Genomic DNA, 18,405 nt, shown 5'->3' with positions numbered 1-18,405 from the left:
ACCCTGATGGTCTGTTATAAGCAGCCTCCCAGCCTCCCGGACCCCTGGACCTCAGCACATGTCCAGCTCCCTGTGGTTTGCCCGTCCAGGAACCAATGGCTTCATTCTGTCTTTTCAGAGTGAGGATTCGGACGAGGATGAGCCTTGTGCCATCAGTGGCAAGTGGACTTTCCAGAGAGACAGCAAGAGGTGGTCCCGGCTGGAAGAGTTTGATGTCTTTTCCCCAAAGCAGGACACGGTCCCGGGGTCCCCAGAAGATCCCCACCTGAAGAGCGCCCCGAGCCACGAGAGCATGCTGACGGACTTGAGCGAGCGCCAGGAGGTGGCTTCCGTCCGCAGCCTCAGCAGCACCAGCAGCCTCCCGGCCCATGTGCCCCACGGCGGGGACGCGGCCACACCCCGGACTAACTCGGTCCTCAGCGTCTGCTCCTCCGCTGGCCACTTGGCCGGCAATAACGACGACTCTTTCTGCAGCCTGCCCTCCCCCAAGGAGCTGTCCAGCTTCAGCTTCAGCATGAAGGGCCACGAGAAGACCGCCAAGTCCAAGACGCGCAGCCTGCTGAAGCGCATGGAGAGCCTGAAGCTCAAGGGCTCCCAGCACGGCAAGCACAAGGCGCCCTCCAAGCTGGGGCTGATCATCAGCGGGCCCGTCCTGCAGGAGGGCATGGACGAGGCCAAGCTCAAGCAGCTAAACTGCGTGGAGATCTCCGCGCTCAACGGCAACCACATCAACGTCCCCCTGGTACGAAAGAGGAGCGTCTCCAACTCCACGCAGACCAGCAGCAGCAGCAGCCAGTCCGAGACCAGCAGCGCCGTCAGCACGCCCAGCCCCGTCACCCGGACCCGGAGCCTCAGCGCCTGCAACAAGCGGGTGGGCATGTACCTGGAGGGCTTCGACCCCTTCAGCCAGTCCACGTTCAACAACGTGGTGGAACAGAACTTCAGGAACCGCGAGAGGTACCCCGAGGACACGGTGTTCTACATCCCCGAGGACCACAAGCCCGGCACTTTCCCCAAGGCCCTCTCCAACGGCAACTTCTCTCCCTCGGGGAACAGCAGCTCCGTGAACTGGAGAACGGGCAGCTTCCACGGCCCCGGCCACATCAGCCTGAGGAGGGAGAACAGCAGCGACAGCCCCAAGGAGCTGAAGAGACGCAACTCCTCCAGTTCCATGAGCAGCCGCCTGAGCATCTACGACAACGTGCCGGGCTCCATCCTCTACTCCAGCTCGGGGGACCTGGCGGACCTGGAGAACGAGGACATCTTCCCCGAGCTGGACGACATCCTCTACCATGTGAATGGGATGCAGAGGATCGTCAACCAGTGGTCGGAGAAGTTCTCGGATGAGGGAGACTCGGACTCGGCCCTGGACTCCGTCTCTCCATGCCCGTCCTCTCCCAAACAGATACACCTGGATGTGGACCACGACCGGGCCACGCCCAGCGACCTGGACAGCACGGGCAACTCGCTGAATGAGCCCGAAGAGCCCTCTGACATCCCAGAGCGGAGGGATTCTGGGGTTGGAGCCTCCCTGACAAGGTCCAACAGGTAAGAGCTTTGGTTCCCTCTCCCGGCTGGGGACGGGGAGGCAGAGAGGGTCTGCTTCTGCTTGCGGTGTAGGGGAAATAGGGTAATGTAAGCCTGGCATTCGTAGCCTAAGAAAGAGGCAGACCAGGAAATGCCAACATCCCCAAAAGAATGGATATTGTCTAACGGCTGTGGACTTGCAGTTGGGGAAGTTGAAGTGTAGGTTCTGCGGATGGAGGGTGGTGATGGTGGTGCAACAATGTGAAGGTATTGAACGCCCTGAGCTGTACACTTCAAAAGGGTTAAGATGGTAGGTTCTATGCTGTTTTCGAAGTTGAGTCCACTCAGTTGCCCGGACTCGAAGCCGGTGAGCAGCCCGCTGCTGATCGGTGTCTGCCTCTGAAAGCGCTGGGACTCCCTGACTCCCTGCTCTTCTCTCGCAGGCACCGGCTGAGGTGGCACAGTTTCCAGAGCTCTCACCGGCCGAGCTTAAACTCGGTGTCACTGCAGATTAACTGCCAGTCTGTGGCCCAGATGAACCTGCTGCAGAAGTACTCGCTCCTGAAGCTGACGGCCCTGCTGGAGAAGTACACGCCTTCCAACAAGCATGGTTTCAGCTGGTAAGAGTTTAAACTGCTCCGGGAACCGCGACTGAAGATGTTTCACTCGGCTCCTGAGACTGTCCGGACACTGAGTATATGACAGTCCTATCCCTTTAATATCTTCAGCCAACCGTCCTAATGCAGTCACTCTCTGCCTTGTTGCGGCCACACTTGATGCTACTACGTAAGCTTTAGGGACTTGCCAGCAGGGTTGGTTGGTTGAGTTTTCAGCTCTCCTGGTGACAAATTGCCAGTTGATGGGGTGAGAATACATCTCTCCTCCATCGAATTGTGCAGGCCCCCTCCTTCCCGGAGGTGGGAGTAACCCATCGTTGGTAAATATATGTACAGTATCTGATCACATTTTGGAAAGAAGGAAGGGAAAATGTAGTTTAAAAATATTTTTATTGATTTCAGAGAGGAAGGGGAAAGGAGAAAGATAGAAACATCAATGATGAGAGAGAATCACTGATCAGCTGCCTCTTGCCCACCCCCAAGTGGGAATCGAGCCTGCAACCTGGGCGTGTGCCCTGTCTGGGAATCGAACCGTGACCTCCTGTTCATGGGTCGATGCTCAACCACTGACCCACACAGGCCCAGCAGAAAAATGCAGTTTAGATGTTGCTGTGAGACTGACTTTAAAATGCTTGATGTACACTGCTTGGCTTTATAACCTATTGTATGCTTCTAGAAAGCATTTTTTTTAAAATATATTTTATTGATTTTTTACAGAGAGGAAGGGAGAGAGATAGAAAGTTAGAAACATCGATGAGAGAGAAACATCGATCAGCTGCCTCCTGCACACCTCCCACTGGGGATGTGCCCGCAACCCAGGTACATGCCCTTGTCCGGAATCGAACCTGGGACCCTTCAGTCCGCAGACCGACGCTCTATCCACTGAGCCAAACCGGTTTCGGCTAGAAAGCATTTTTGATGTGACTGTTCACAGCATCACTCAAAAATCTGCCTGTGCTAAAGATTTTCTGTCTTTTCCAACAAATACTCTCACATGGTGATTCATAAATCTAAAATATTACAGAGTAAAATATATGTGAAGTTAAAATTTATCACCTGAACGATCCATAATTACGTGTGAAAATATTGCCCCTCATATATATAACAGTTGGGCCGGATGGGACATGGATATGACCTAATACCTACATCTTAACGTTTTTACTCTCCGTGCAAAACAGAGACATGTCCCTAGATTGACATCCCAGCGCATTCCACAGTGTCAGCTGGGTATTCGTAAGTGTTCTCCCTAATCTGCGTGTTTGCTATCCAATTGCACAACTACTGTTTTTGCTGAAAGCCAGCAGCAGCCCGTCTCATTGGGAGGGCTGTCGCGAGGCGGAGTTGCCCGCGAGTCAGCGGAGCAGCGTAACCGGCTCCCCCTCCCAGGACTCGTAGTGAGTTTAACTTCGGCATCAAAGCTCCTCCTGTTCAAAGGCTGTTATTATGGGAGCCTTGCTAAATACAGGAGTTGTTTGTTCGGAACGACAGAAATAAGTATTGACCGGTTTATCCCCACATGCTTCAGATTCTCGGCGGAGATCGTAATGTGTTCCCTGCGCATTCCGCTGCCCGGCTTCGGCCCCCGACAAAGCCAGTATTATGCACGCTCCCAGCCCCCACATGCTTCAGATTCTCGGCGGAGATCGTAATGTGTGCCCTGCGCATTCCGCTGCCGGGCTTCGGGCCCCCGACAAAGCCAGTATTATGCACGCTCCTAGCCGTGATACCGTATACTTAACTGTATGGAAATACAAATTTGGCCCTGCGTCTCGGCTTTACCTCCCCTGCAGCTATAAACAGGGCCGTGTTGTGGCTGTTGGTAAGCACCCAGAAGTCAAGGCCGCGCGTCTCCTGCCCTGTTCCTCTGGGCGGAGAGTCATATTTCCCCGCTGGCTATTTAAAACTGCATATTTCACATTCTCGCTTCTGAGTTGTCCACCCCCTTCCCACCAAACCCTCAAGAATCTGAAAGTCCATAACACTTCTTGGAGTTCTGGTCAGTTTTTCCAGTGAGTCAAGACCAAATGTAAAAGCCTCTCATTGTGGGATCCACGGAGCAGGGAGGAATTCGACACAAAATTCTTTTCCTGTTAGTCCTGGCCCTTTCTTGTCTCATTCACAGAGGTCGTTTGTAGAGCTCGACAGCGTTAAAGGCATGACATTGGTTTCCTGCTGTTGCAGATACTGCGGGGTGGACCTACTTTCAGGACTCCAGGGAGCGGGGACTAGGCCACAAAACCCTCCTTGTTCTTTTCCATCTTCCTTAGGCACCTGAAGATGTGATGTCCTCCAGCTCAGCAGCTGGAGAGTGGTTTTGACATCAGGTCATTAGCGTGGCCCCATTGTTGAGCTCTGGAGTTGGTGCCCCTGTGTTTGACCAGCATTGTGTATTTGCTCTTTCTGTCATCCAGCCTTACCTGATCCTTCTTTTTTCTTTTTTTTTATTTTATTTTATTGATTTCAGAGACGAAGAAAGAGGGAGAGAGAAACATCGATGATGAGAGAGAATCATTGATCGGCTGCCTCCCGCACGCCCCACACAGGGTATCGAGCCACCTGGGCATGTACCCTCACTGGGAATCGAACCGTGACCTCCTGGTTCATGGATCGACGCTCAACCACTGAGCCACACCAGCTGGCCCGACCCTTTTTACCCTAAACACTTTGGTTCTCATCAAGTACTTAGAAATTATTCTTGTCCATTGTCACAACAAAGGGGAACTTGTTTTTCAAACTCTGTCAGGAGGCACCTAAGTAGGGTCTTGCACGGTGTCTTCTGCTTCTGTTTCTTCCTGTGCCACCATTTTCTAAGGAAGCCCGTCAGTTCCCTTAAGGATGTCAGTGCGTCCCTGGCCAGGTAGCTCCGTTGGTTAGCGCATCGTCCCTATATACCAAGATTACGGGTTCGATCCCCAGTCAGGGCACATACAAGAATCAGCCAATGAATGCATAAATAAGTGGAACAATAAATCTCTCTCTTCCTCCCTCTCTCTAAAAAAAAATCAATTAAAAACAATAATATAGACCCGATTCTCAGCATTCCTAGTGGAAGGAGACTCCCCAGCTGAGGAGGGTGACTGGCCTCACAGCCCCCCCTCCTGGGAGACCTCCAACAGCACCTCCAGTGGAAGTGTCTGGGATGGCAGAAATGTTCTAAATTTGCACAGTCCAGTAGGGTCGCTGCTGGCCACAAAGGGCTAGTGAGTGCTTGAAATGTGGCTAGTACAACTGAGGACCTGATTTTCTAATTTTACTTCATTTACGTTTAAATAGCCACCTTCATGGCACCGCTCTGGGGCCCGCAGGGTTTACCTGCGGAGATGGACGAGAGTAGGCAGACAAGTAAACATCTCACCTCCCCACCAATGTTCTTTAAATAGGGCTGTGCCCAAGTTCATGAAAAGGATCAAGGTTCCAGACTACAAGGACCGGAATGTGTTTGGCGTCCCTCTGACCGTCAACGTGCAGCGCTCGGGTCAGCCCCTGCCCCAGAGCATTCAGCAGGCCATGCGCTACCTTCGCAACCATTGTTTGGATCAGGTGAGAGCCGTGGCTGCAGGTCCCCCTCGACCATGGGAGCTCAGGTGCATGCTCCTCTTTCGAGTTCTGTAGTGAAGATGTTGCTTTCATCTCGGCACGTAATGACCATGGGAGCTCAGGTGCATGCTCCTCTTTCGAGTTCTATAGTGAAGATCTCGACACGTAATGGTTTTCTTCCAACAGGTTGGGCTCTTCAGAAAATCGGGTGTTAAATCCCGGATCCAGGCCCTGCGCCAGATGAATGAAAGCGCCATCGATTGTGTCAACTACGAGGGGCAGTCTGCTTATGACGTGGCCGACATGTTGAAGCAGTATTTTCGAGATCTTCCGGAGCCACTAATGACGAACAAACTCTCGGAAACCTTCCTGCAGATCTACCAATGTAAGTTGTTCTTGGATCTTAACCCTGTTGGAGGTGCGAAGAAATGGAAGCAACTGAAACCTCTAGCTTCCTGTTTTTTAAAAAAGAGAAACCATAAGTCCAGATTTTTTTATGCATTCTCTGAATTTTTAAAAAATATTTTATTGATTTTTTTAGAGGGTGAGGAGAGGGAGATAGAAACATCAATGATGAGAGAGAATCATTGATCGGCTGCCTCCTGCACACGCCCCCATAGGGGATCGAGCCTGCAACTTGGGCATGTGTCCTGACCCAGAATCGAACTGGTGGCCTCTTGGTTCCTGGTTTGATGCTCAGCGGCTGAGCTACACCATCCGGCACCCCTGGCTTCCTTTGATGTCGTTCTTTTGGACCCACCGGATGGCCTCTTGGAAATACACGTCATCAATTTCTTCCTTGCCTCCTCGTTTGTGGGGCGGGTTTCTGTAGACCTACGGAATGCAAAAATAAGTTTCCCTTGTCATCATTCTCTCATTGCTGACGCAATTGTCCATTTTTACCTTCTGATCCCGGAGCTCGGTCTTTCATTAGTTTCTTGAACAGGGTTATCTAAGAAGCTTAAAAAGGCAGGTACCAAGATCTCTCTCTCTCTCTCTCCACCTTCTGTATGGAAATTTCAGTTGCTTCCCATCCCTCCAGCAGGACCTGTTGTGTTTAAAATTTCACAGGTGTCTGTGTGTTTTATCTTGATGTTCAATGCATAAATAATCTTTTTCTGTTCTTCTTCTCGGCTTCTGCCAGAAATACTTGGGAAAACAATACCCATGCCCCTCTCACTTTTAAGTAAAGCTTAAAGCAAACAGTTATCTAAATTAATGATGAAGAATCGGGATTATAGCTTTTACAGCTTTGTGTTTTTCTTGGCTCAGTGTCGTAGCAAAGCGATGTAATTTGAAAGCAGCTTCTCTTCGTGTTCCCATCGTCTTTAGCTGGCGCATTGGACTCTATTTTATGAGAAATGGAGCTGGTCTGGATTATTTCATTATTTGTTTCATCCTTTCAGATTTTATGAAAACACAGGTCACATTTTCCCCACCAAGGTATTTGTTATGTATTGTAACCATGGAGCTGTTTAATCAGTTTGTCCTATGGCGCTGCGTTTGAGTGACTTGGTTTTTCCACCACATGCCTTTTTAAAAGAAAGGTTTGCCTGGAAAAGGAGACCTGAAGGTTGGGTCCAGCATTTTCTACATGTGTATTAGTTTATGGGCCTCGTTCTCAAGCGTGTGTTTTTATAACAGCCTCTCGGTAGGCTTTCTAAAGCTGAAAGAAATGGCTGGTCGGATATGTCTGTCGTTTAAATTGACTGAATATTTGAGCAGCTTCCTTTTCCCACTTCAGGAATGAGCAGCTCAGTCAAAAGTGTGAGAGTCCCCAGAGATACCGAACATTTTATAGGAAAGACTAAGAAAACCCTGGGACACATACCTTAGATACGACGTTTTATTGACGCTGAACGAAAGTATCAGCGCATCTTATTTTCAGAAATTGAGAATGGTGAATTAGGGATTTCTAAGAAGTACTTAGAAAGAAAAAGTGTTCTGTAAACTGAACAAACAGGCCTCGTCGGGAGCTGAACTCGGAGGTGGGCTTAGGAGTCTGTTGGCATTGTGGGTGTTTAAAATATCTCACCTCCTCCACCGGCAGGAAATACTTGAGGGTAGTGACGCTGGTGCAGCCCTAATTTCTTCCATATTAACCTCGAGTACACTCTCGGCAAGTGCTTGTTCAGGGCTGGCTGGGGCCTTTGATGCCGATGTGTTTGCTTTGGGACATTTCCTTGCGATGTACGTGGAAAATCACTGAGCTGATGGGGAAAATGCTGGTGTTGTGCAGATGTGCCCAAGGACCAGCGCCTCCAGGCCATCAAGGCCGCCATTATGCTGCTGCCGGACGAGAACCGGGAGGTGCTGCAGACGCTCCTCTACTTCCTGAGTGACGTCACGGCAGCTGTGAAGGAGAACCAGATGACGCCCACCAACCTGGCCGTGTGCCTGGCGCCTTCGCTCTTCCACCTCAATACCCTGAAGAGAGAGAATTCCTCCCCAAGGTAGGGGCCGGGGAGGGGCGCATGCGTCATGCTCTCCTTCGGGGGTTGTCCCCCTGTTCTCCTGGGGTTCATACCTAAGTCAAGCAAATAGGAGTTGGATCTTCTCCCTTCACAGCCCACGTGACCCTCCTGTCTTCTTAGCCCTGGGCTTGTGACACTCTGGTTATGTTGGGCCTGGGCACTCTAGTTATAGGGGAGAGGGAGTAGGATTCATGCTTCAGCATGGGAGTGTTCGCCCAGTGTCCCCCCGAGCCCTCTGTGACATTGTCATCATGCTCTGCCAGCAGAGAGTCACAGATTTACTGACCTAAACATCTGGGTGGGCCAGGGGAGCCCAGCTCCTGGCCTGGGCCGGCAATTGAAAGGAAGTAGGCAGATCTAAGAGAACTGAGCGTAAGGTGGAGTCTGCAAGTTAAGGTCAAGCCCATGATTTGCGGAGTTTCTCCTTCGATGTCTGCAAGGTGGGAGTGGAGTGGCTGAAGAAGAAGCCGGAGAATCTAGAAAGTAACAAAGGCTGATGTTTGCTCAGCACTTACTCCGTCCCAGTCACGAGACTGCACCCTTGACATTCATAAAATTCTCACTTGACCCGCAGAACAATCGCAGGAGGTGAGGATGATAACGTTGGTATCCATTTCACGTCAGAGGAAAGTGAGGCTGCAGGGAGGGCCAGCTGAGGGAGTAGCTGGCCCGTGCCTGAAACGAAGAAGTGCAGAGCCAGTTGGAGCGTCGTCTGACTTCTGAGAATATTTCTCATAAAGGCCTCATGGGGGGGGGGGGGGGGCGCGGAGGACAGTCACTAACTGGCCTTCCCCGGGCCAGATCCATCCCGCTGATCCCGTTCCTTCAGCTCTGGGGGACGGCCACAGACATTTCTGAGCTAGAAGCGAGGGCCTTGTGCTCGCTGAAGTAGCTTTGCTTCTGCAAGCCAGGCAGTGCTTAAAGATCCTTGAATTACTTCTGGCTGTTGACTAGCGTTCCAGCTTTTTTTTTTTTAATCTTTTTTGTTGAAAGTATTACATATGTCGATCTTTTTCCCACCATTGACCCCCTCCAGCCCACACCCCACCCCTCTAGCGTTACAGCTTTAATGGGATAGAGAACAGAGATGGGCAGCAGAGAGAGATCAGATAAGATTAAAGCAAACCCTTTAGGAAACAATGGATTTCCCCTCACCTTCGGGAGGGGTCCTGTTTATCTAGACTGAGAAGAATAGGGACTTTACCCCAGTGTCCGGCACCTCCCACCCACACCCTTCTTAGCTGCCTCTCTCCCTCCCCAGCACACATCCAGAGACCTGCAAGCTCCCCTATGTAAATAGGAACCTACTTAATGTGCTGGCTTTAAAGAGCCTAGATATCATTGAAAACAGTTTCTTTCATGTTGTGTGTGTGTGTGTGTGTTGTTGATAAAACTGAAAAATTCTAGTGACCAAAGTAAAGCTCCCTTGGGCGGGGTGGGTGGGAAGAGAGATTAACCAAAGAACTTCTATGCATATATGCATAACCCATGGACACAGATAATAGTGTGGTGAAGGCCTGGGGTGCGGGTGTGGGAGGGTGAAGAGAAAGGAGGCAGGTGCCAGCCAGAAGGGGTCAGTGGGGAAAAAAGAGAACATCTATAATACTTTGAACAATAAAGATAAATTTTTAAAAATAATAAAGTTCTCTTGAACCCTTTAGTGACAGGTAGGCTCCAGTGAGCTGTTTATTTCTCTCCTTTGGGTTTCCTCAACGTACACATTGATTTAAAAATATGTAAGTATTTGACTCTTTCCCCTCCTATTTCTTCTGCCTAGGGTGATGCAAAGAAAACAGAGTTTGGGCAAACCAGATCAGAAAGATTTGAATGAAAACCTCGCTGCCACGCAAGGGCTGGCCCATATGATTGCGGAGTGCAAGAAGCTTTTCCAGGTAAGGATTTGGGGGATCTTGTTGTTGGTTAAGGATAACCTGGGTAGGGATGAAATTGTAGGTGCAATACTTGGTCACATCTCACCAAAAGATCCCTTCCCCAACTGGAGAGCATATACAGAACCCAACAGTGTCTTACTATCTATATTATAACATAAGCTAAGTAGAGTTAGTATGCTTAATGAAATGCCCACCTCCATACCCCCTATAAAAGCAACAAATTACGTGCAGTAAGTACTGTATCTGAGACACGTGCCTTCATCCACGTAAGCCCTGATTCAGTCACTTACCTGCTACGTGACTTCTCAGGTACCTTACACTAAAATAAGGTATCCGTAGCCTCGTGATACCGCGTGAGGTGGGCGGGGACATCCTCCAGCTGTTGGGAACAAGGATTGGACTGCCTGCACCACCTTGAGCACCCAACCTTGTTTCTGCCCTGTCACTTCACTGCTGGGCAATGAGAGTATGCACAGGTGGACCAACATCCTTTTTTTAAAAATATATATTTTTATTAATTTCAGAGAGGAAGGAAGAGGGGGGGAGAGAGATAGAAACATCAATGATAAGAGAGAATCAACTATTGGCTGCCTTCTACACGCCCCCTACTGGGATCAAGCCCACAACCTGGGCATGTGCCCTTGACTGGAATCAAACCCGGAACCCCTCAGTCCACAGGCCAAGGCTCTGTCCACTGAGCCAAACCGGCCAGGGCATCTCCTAACCTCCTTTTGGTCTTATGTTCCTCACAGGTTCCTGAGGAAATGAGCCGATGTCGCAATTCCTACACCGAGCAAGAGCTGAAGCCTCTCACTCTCGAAGCTTTGGGACGCCTCTGTGCCGATGAGTCCGCTGACTACCAGCACTTCCTGCAGGACTGCGTGGACAGCCTGTTTAAAGAGGTCAAAGAGAAGTTCAAAGGCTGGGTCAGCTGCTCCACGTCTGAGCAGGCCGAGCTGTCCTATAAGAAGGTAGGTCATCCCTCTGTCATCGACCAGTTGAGTTCCAGGGGTCAGGGCTTGGGTTCCTTAGAGACGAGACCCTGTTACCCACACATCTCTGCGTGGGGATCTGGCACCCATTCCCTCTCCTGCAGAGCTGGGCGGCCAAGGGATTCAGATCCCCAGGTAAGAGCAGAAACCAGCCGGGGGAGGAATACTTGTCAGAGGAATCAAACAGCCAATGCAATCCTGCTTCCACGGAATCACACCAGAGTGCCCTGGAGTGTTTAAGTAGTGGTGTTGGGCTTAGGTTTGTAGAACCGGCTTGGCTTTTCCATAATTTGATCAGAACCCCCTTGCACACTCCACTCCACTCTTGGCCCTTTAAAGAGCAGAGAGCTATCAGGAGAGACATTGACTTGTTGGGACTGCACGCCTGTGAGGGCGGGCACATGGTGGGTGGCTTAGCAGGGTAGGCCCACCACAGGTATTTGTTGACACTGTCCTCCATCACCTTGAAAAGAAATAACCAGGAGGGCAGTCCGGATAGCCATGCAGGCTTGGGTGCAAATAAAGGATCTGACTTGATTCCATTGACCCTGACATGGGTCCCAGGGGAACATGGGACAGTTTGAACCTGAAGTGACACCAGCCGTTCTGTTCACTTCTGGCCTAACTCTCGGGGGTGGCAGCCTGTTAAAGCCATAGGTGATCATTAGCCTCCAAACAGATGACCGAGTACCGGGCTAGCAAGTTGCCTTCCAAGTCTGGGTGTGTGCGAATTGTCTTAGCCCTGAAAGGTGCATCCTCTCTTCAGGTGAGTGAAGGACCCCCTCTGAGGCTTTGGCGGTCGACCATCGAAGTCCCTGCGATGCCCGAGGAAATCTTGAAGCGCCTCCTTAAAGAGCAGCACCTCTGGGATGTAGACCTGTTGGATTCAAAAGTGATCGAAATCCTGGACAGTCAGACTGAAATTTACCAGTACGTTCAGAACAGTATGGCACCCCATCCTGCTCGGGACTACGTCGTTTTGAGGTGAGAGCTTCTGAATTGATCATTTATTTTTAATGTTTTTAATTGATTTCAGAGAGAGGAAAGGAGAGAGAGAGAGAGAAACATCAATGATGAGGGAGAATCATCGATCGGCTGCCTCCTGCTGAGGATGGAGCCCGCAACCTGGGCATTGTGCCCTGACCAGGAATTGAACCGTGACCTCCTAGTTCATGGGTCGATGCTCAACCATTGAGCCACACCGGCAGGGCCCAAATTGATGTTTGTGGCCAGGATGAGCCTGTGGGTCACTGAATAGTCTAAGATGGTAAAATTACTTCCATTAGAACGTATGCCTCCATAAAATGCAAATATGAAAAATATATCTACTTTTATTCCAGTAGTGTGTTCATCCCTGAAATGGCTCGAACTCTTTGGGAATTGAGCTCAAAAAGAGAGGTACACTCAACTGGATGCGCGTCCTGGTGGCGGATTCTTCCCCCTTTTAGGATACATGTTCTCGTTAGAAGTAGCTGACGGATGCATAAGCCAGGAAACAACATTCAGGTTCCCAGGGGGTTACGGTTGAGGCTGGTTTATATCTAATTCATCATTCTCTGGAGACATGATTGAAAGAGGAATTCCAAGAATCTTTGAGGAACTGTCACATCGTTAGTCCAGAACTTTTCCGACAGAGCAGCATTCATTTGGATGCTTATGCTCTCAGACAGCTGTGGGACGTAACAATGGTTTTCGGTCGCACTTCAGATTGGTTCTCTTTGAAAGAGCTGGCTGTGTGAGCAGTACGCCTCCTGGAGATGTGGCTCTGGACAGAGCTGGTTCAGGAGTCCTCGCACACGAGTTCAGGATGCCGTTCACGCAGGGCGGGGTCACACAGCACGGCCACCGAGCTGTCCTTCAGTGTCTCTGAGAGTGAAGCCCCATTTGACTTCCAGGAAGTTTTATTTTTTCCCTCTGGTTTTGTCTTGACAGGACATGGAGGACTAACTTACCCAAGGGGGCATGTGCCCTTTTACTCACATCCGTGGATCACGACCGGGCACCCGTGGTGGGGGTGAGGGTCAATGTGCTCCTGTCCCGGTATCTGATCGAACCCTGCGGGTCAGGGAAGTCCAAACTCACCTACATGTGCAGAGCTGACTTAAGGTATGTTCTGCCTCTGATTTTTTTGACATGGTGAGGGTCACGGGGAAGACTGAGACTTTTTGCCTGGTGCAGAGAATGGCTTAAATGAGTACGTGTTGCATCTTGGTTACTCCAGGAAGAGTGGTGCTGAAGTAACACGTTCGTGTTTCTTGGCCTTTGGGTACCACGGCCTACTTTTGATCCTTCAGAAAATGTGGCGCTAACGTAATGTGGATACGGAGGTTCTGCCATGAATGTAAAGCCACAGGAAATGCGAGTTTGAACGAGCAAGCAGGGTTTTCTCATTTTATAGTCAAAGGTGTCTGAATCATGTGACTTGCCCTTTTAGTAATTCATCGGGCCTATATATTCTTTGCTACAGATCAAAGTGTATTAGTATCAGAAAAGTAGTGCCATGCAGCCTTATAGACAAAAAATGAACCTCTGCAAACTCCGTCCACGTGGCTCTCAGGTTACATAAAGTCTCATTGGACATCTTTACATCTCAGCACTTCTGCAAGCACCTGTGTGCTCTGTTTTTGTTAACATGCCGCAGCTTTCCCTAAACCAGCGGTTCTCAACCCGTGGGTCGCGACCCCTTTGGGGGTCGAACGACCCTTTCACAGGGGTCGCCTAAGACCATCGGAAAACACATCTATAATCACATATTATTTTTGTGATTAATCACTATGCTTTAATTATGTTCAATTTGTAACAATGAAATTGGGGGTCACCACAACATGAGGAACTGTATTAAAGGGTCGTGGCATTAGGAAGGTTGAGAACCACTGCCCTAAACAGTTTTACTCAATCCGTAGTTTCTTTTTTTTTTTTTTTTAATATATTTTATTGATTTTTTACAGAGAGGAAGGGAGAGGGATAGAGAGTTAGAAACATCGATGAGAGAGAAACATCAATCAGCTGCCTCCTGCACACCCCCCACTGGGGATGTGCCCGCAACCAAGGTACATGCCCTTGACTGGAATTGAACCTGGGACCCTTGAGTCCGCAGGCCGACACTCTATCCACTGAGCCAAACTGGTTAGGGCCCGTAGTTTCTTGAGACACTTCGAGTTCCAAGTGTGTGATGGAAAGGCCAGGAGATTGCCCTGGAACAGTAAGAGCAACCTGTACTTGCACATGTTGCTGAGCAGGGAATGGAAGTATAGTATTTGCAACTCCCTTCTGCTGGTCTCAGGGCTTTCCAGCTGAAATAATTGGCCTCCTTTTCCTCTGTCCTAGGGGCCACATGCCAGAGTGGTACACGAAATCTTTCGGACATTTGTGTGCAGCCGAAGTTGTAAAGATCCGAGACTCTTTCTGTCACCAGAACACTGAAAGCAAAGACACTAAATCCAGGTGATCACCGAGGCAGAGCCGCCGTGTCCACCTTCCCACCTTCCGGGCGTTCGTTTCCAGAGCCCTTGCCAGTGCTCGGGAGCACGGGTCCTGCGTCTAATCCTGAAACAAAACTGCAAGTTGGAGCATAGGAATCGACTGTAGTGATTTGATACATTTTCAAAGCTGCTTCCCGTTGGTTTAAGGTCTGTGTTACAGATCTTGACTGGAATATATAAGACTGCAAAGAAAAAAAATGTATTCTTATGCGAATTGCTTCTGAGAAGCAACACTATAAATACATTACAGAAGATAATGAAGATACTTCATTCTCTTGTGATATTGGTGTATGTGTCCCTATGTCCTTGTGTTTGCAGCGTGTTGAGGGGCTGGCGTATCCACTGGAATAGTTGGTACTCTACGACAGGTTTTCTCACTGAGAGGAGCAGAGAAAGGTTTGCACAGAGGCGTGTGTGTATGTTTGTTTGTTGCTGGTTGCGTGGCACAATTGTGTAGGTTGGGACGCCGCAGTGTCTGGCACACTGAGATGCCTCCAGAAGGATATTGATGCGTCAGGTGCAGTTTAACCTGGAATATCTGACTACCCATGGATCCATCCAGAAATTTAAAAGGGAACTCTTTTATTTTGAGGGGTCAGACAGCCTACCCTTGTCCATTTTTTTTTTCCTGAGTTATATTAAACAGACTCCTCTATCCACTTCTTCTTTACCTGGAAAGTGACTGTAGTGAATTTACTCTGATCTCCCATTTCAGACACCGTTTCTCTCTAGACCTGATTGCAAAAGTTGTTTGTAGGTTGTTATTAACAGCATTTTCAAAAGCTGAACAGGTTTATTAATTTAATTTGCCCTTAACAGCAAATAGGTTTTCTGGCTTTTTTTTTCCTTTGCTTTTTCTACATTTTCTTTTTTTTCCCCATTATAATGATGTCCTTGGAATATATTTTCATGGTAATGGCAAACAGGTATCACAGTAAAAAGCAAAACAGCAGCACAGTTTTGGAAGGGTGGTCTTTATACAGGTTTTACTGTAATGGTAAAGGTCGACTTCAGAGACAGTATTAGTGAATTTATTTAGTATGGATCGAAGTGAATCATGTATGAATGAGAGTTGTAAGAAGGATTTTTATTTTGTTATAACATAATGTAGTTACCATTGTCAGTGTTATTTCCAAGGTTCTTTGAAGAATTGGTGGGGACAGATTAGAGTGTTAAAATTTGAGTATTTTGGATATCAGTGTTTTTCATGAAGATATACTTGTATATTCAATTTGAATGGCTTTCAGATTTGTAAGATTGTATGTTGTATATACCATTCTATTAAGACACATGTACACATGTCCACTGTGCTTTCAAATATAGATTAAGCATGATAAAGATTATTATTTAAAATATACTTGTATTTATACCTCAGATATTCTTTTGGGTTTTGTACCTCAAGGCTTTTTTTTTTTTTCCTAATGTAAATACACTTACATGAATACAGTCTAAGAGAAAAAATAAATAAAAGAAGAGGTTTATAATGTGCTCTGTATCTGTACAGAATATAATCGATAAGTGCACTATTAAATGTTTAAGGGAAAAGTCTGGCCTGCTCTCCTCTGCAATGCAGCTTCCTCCCTCCCACCCTGAAAACCACAGACTGCAAGGCACATCGTTCTAGCACCAGCCACAGCGAAAGCATGGAGTTGCTGAAGGAAAAACCGGACTGCAAATCATTCCAAGGCCAAACCGCAGCTGAGCCACTCGCTAGCCCACAGGGAAGCCTGGAGATGCTCTCTGAAGGCTGTTAGGAAACGATGCTGGGAAAGCTATGGGAAAGCACAACAGCTACGGAAAGATGCTCCTCAGCAAAGCCAAGGTCACCGTTCATCCCACCAAAGGTCTCTCCCACGGTTTGGCTCTCCTGTTGAGAGGATGTCTTCCACGTTTGACAAGAGGAGATCTCAAAGGGTGTGGACATTTGCAAGAACTCTGCTTACGTCGCCTAGAGTGCTATCGCCACAACTTACTAATTGTGACTAACGGCCTAGATTGTAAGGTCTCTGAGGGCAGGGCTCTCCTGCACATCTGTACTCCCCTGCAGCAGCTTTCAGGGTTTGTACTTGTAGGCACCTAATAAATGGGTCATTTGCTAAATGGGATTGGTTGAACTCGCTTGTTACTTGAAAAGGAAGAGAACCAAGGATGCTGCCTGTCTTAAGCCCTCACTTGGGCTCATCGCTGCCCATTTTGAGATTAAAGAGAGTGGACATTGTTAAACTATATGGGATCTTAAAAGTTTAAACTAGCAAAGATGCATAGATAACCGTATATAGATGCTATGGATACTGATTTTTTAAATTTGAGTTTCTTTGAGATGGAATTTTTAACCTACTGCATTTCCCAGATACAATGTGATATTGATCTTAGAAGAGGTTTGACAAATATTCACTTTGGGCATAGAAAAGGGGACAAACCCAACTTTATTGTAAGTTTTTAATATTTTTTTTTACTGACTTTTTACAGAGAGGAAGGGAAAGGGATAGAGAGAAACATCGATGAGAGAGAGACATCGACCAGCTGCCTCCTGCACACGCCCCACTGGGAATGTACCCGCAACCAAGGTACATGCCCTTGACTGGAATCGAGCCTGGGACCCTTCAGTCCGCAGGCCGACGCTCTATCCACTGAGCCAAACCAGTTAGGGCTATTGTAAGTTTTTAAAAGACACACCCAGACTGAAGGCTTTTTAAACTGGCCTCTGCCTTCAGACCTGGTTTCCACGGGGCTATGTAAAATCAAAGTACCTTAGGCCTGAAATACCTAATACTTGAGTTGTTTGGACAGTTCTGAAGTGGAGTTTCTAACAGGCGTCATGAGGTTACAGGACGTGGCGGAAACCTCATGGCACCCAGGTAGATTACATGACTTTGGTGGCACACCAATTTACTCACACAAAGCAGTTAGTCAACTCCTACTGTCTGCCTGACACTGCGCTCAATGGTGAAGATACGGCTGTACGCAAGACTGCGTGGCTCTGCCTTCTCAGAGTTAAAATCTGCCCTCACAGGTACTAAAATAAAAAATACCACCTAATGAACATTAGGACAGGTTTCTATGTGCTGGGAGGGGTAGCTAAGATCTTAACAAAACTCAAGGTAATTGTTAAAGTATCCTGCCTAGCAATCTATAGGTGAAATTACTTGGAAAATTCCAAGAAAATGAAACCTCACAAGTACCCCACGAAGCATAGGCCGTCTCTTCAGTCTAAGGAGAGGATATGGCTTAGAGAAGTAGTGACAGTTAAGGGACCCAGAGCTGCCCTGGCCGGTGTGTCTCCATTAGAGCTTTGCCCCTTCCACCAAAAAAGGTGGCGGTGTGGTTCCGGGTCAGGGCACGTACCCAGGTTGTAGGTTTAATTCCTGGTTGGCTCACGTGCAGGAGGCAACCAATCAATGTCAATGTTTCTCTTCCTGTCTCTCAAATTAATAAAGTGAATTTTTTAAAAAATGAGATTCCAGCCCAGGTCTGCTGCCTCAGACCATTTCCTATTAACTGATCTTTTCCTAATTGGGAAACAAATATCTCATAGTAAAAGCCAATCCAGCCCTAGCTGGTTCAGCTCAGTGGATAGAGCGTTGGCCTGCGGACCAAAGGGTCCCACGTTTGATTCTGGTCAAGGGCACATGTCTGGGTTGCGGGCTCGATCCCTAGTAGGGGGCATGCAAGAGGGCGATCAGTGATTCTCTTTCATCATTTGCTGGGGTCCAGCCCCAGCAGGTCCAGGGGTTCCCATAGGTGTGGACGGAGTCGGCGATGAGGGAATGACACGGGGGCAGTGTTCAGGTGATCATCATGGCGAGGTTCTCTCTTTATTGTCCTATTACATCTATATTTATACTATTTGATCCCATAAGCATGCCTCTATAATTACATCATGG

At 48.4% G+C, this 18,405-nt stretch overlaps 1 protein-coding gene across 5 annotated transcripts in view; it reads left to right on the top strand.

Annotated features, from left to right (window-relative positions):
• The window catches only part of DLC1 (DLC1 Rho GTPase activating protein), a 371,700-nt gene extending 355,074 nt beyond the window's left edge, over window positions 1-16,626 (top strand). For all 5 annotated transcript variants that reach the window (XM_005864066.2, XM_005864067.2, XM_014537902.1 and 2 more), the window contains 10 exons: window positions 119-1,548; window positions 1,971-2,147; window positions 5,525-5,684; window positions 5,868-6,066; window positions 7,921-8,134; window positions 9,933-10,047; window positions 10,800-11,018; window positions 11,806-12,023; window positions 12,972-13,145; window positions 14,367-16,626. In XM_005864066.2, the coding sequence (XP_005864128.1) occupies window positions 119-1,548; window positions 1,971-2,147; window positions 5,525-5,684; window positions 5,868-6,066; window positions 7,921-8,134; window positions 9,933-10,047; window positions 10,800-11,018; window positions 11,806-12,023; window positions 12,972-13,145; window positions 14,367-14,487 (3,027 nt within the window). In that variant the 3' untranslated portion in view covers window positions 14,488-16,626. The remainder of the gene's footprint in view (window positions 1-118; window positions 1,549-1,970; window positions 2,148-5,524; window positions 5,685-5,867; window positions 6,067-7,920; window positions 8,135-9,932; window positions 10,048-10,799; window positions 11,019-11,805; window positions 12,024-12,971; window positions 13,146-14,366) is intronic.
• Window positions 16,627-18,405: the final 1,779 nt, after the last annotated feature.

Source organism: Myotis brandtii, unplaced genomic scaffold (genome assembly GCF_000412655.1).
Source record: "Myotis brandtii unplaced genomic scaffold, ASM41265v1 scaffold185, whole genome shotgun sequence".
NCBI lineage: Eukaryota > Metazoa > Chordata > Mammalia > Chiroptera > Vespertilionidae > Myotis > Myotis brandtii.
Note: the sequence above shows the minus strand (reverse complement) of the source record. Positions and strands in the feature narration are given on the sequence as shown.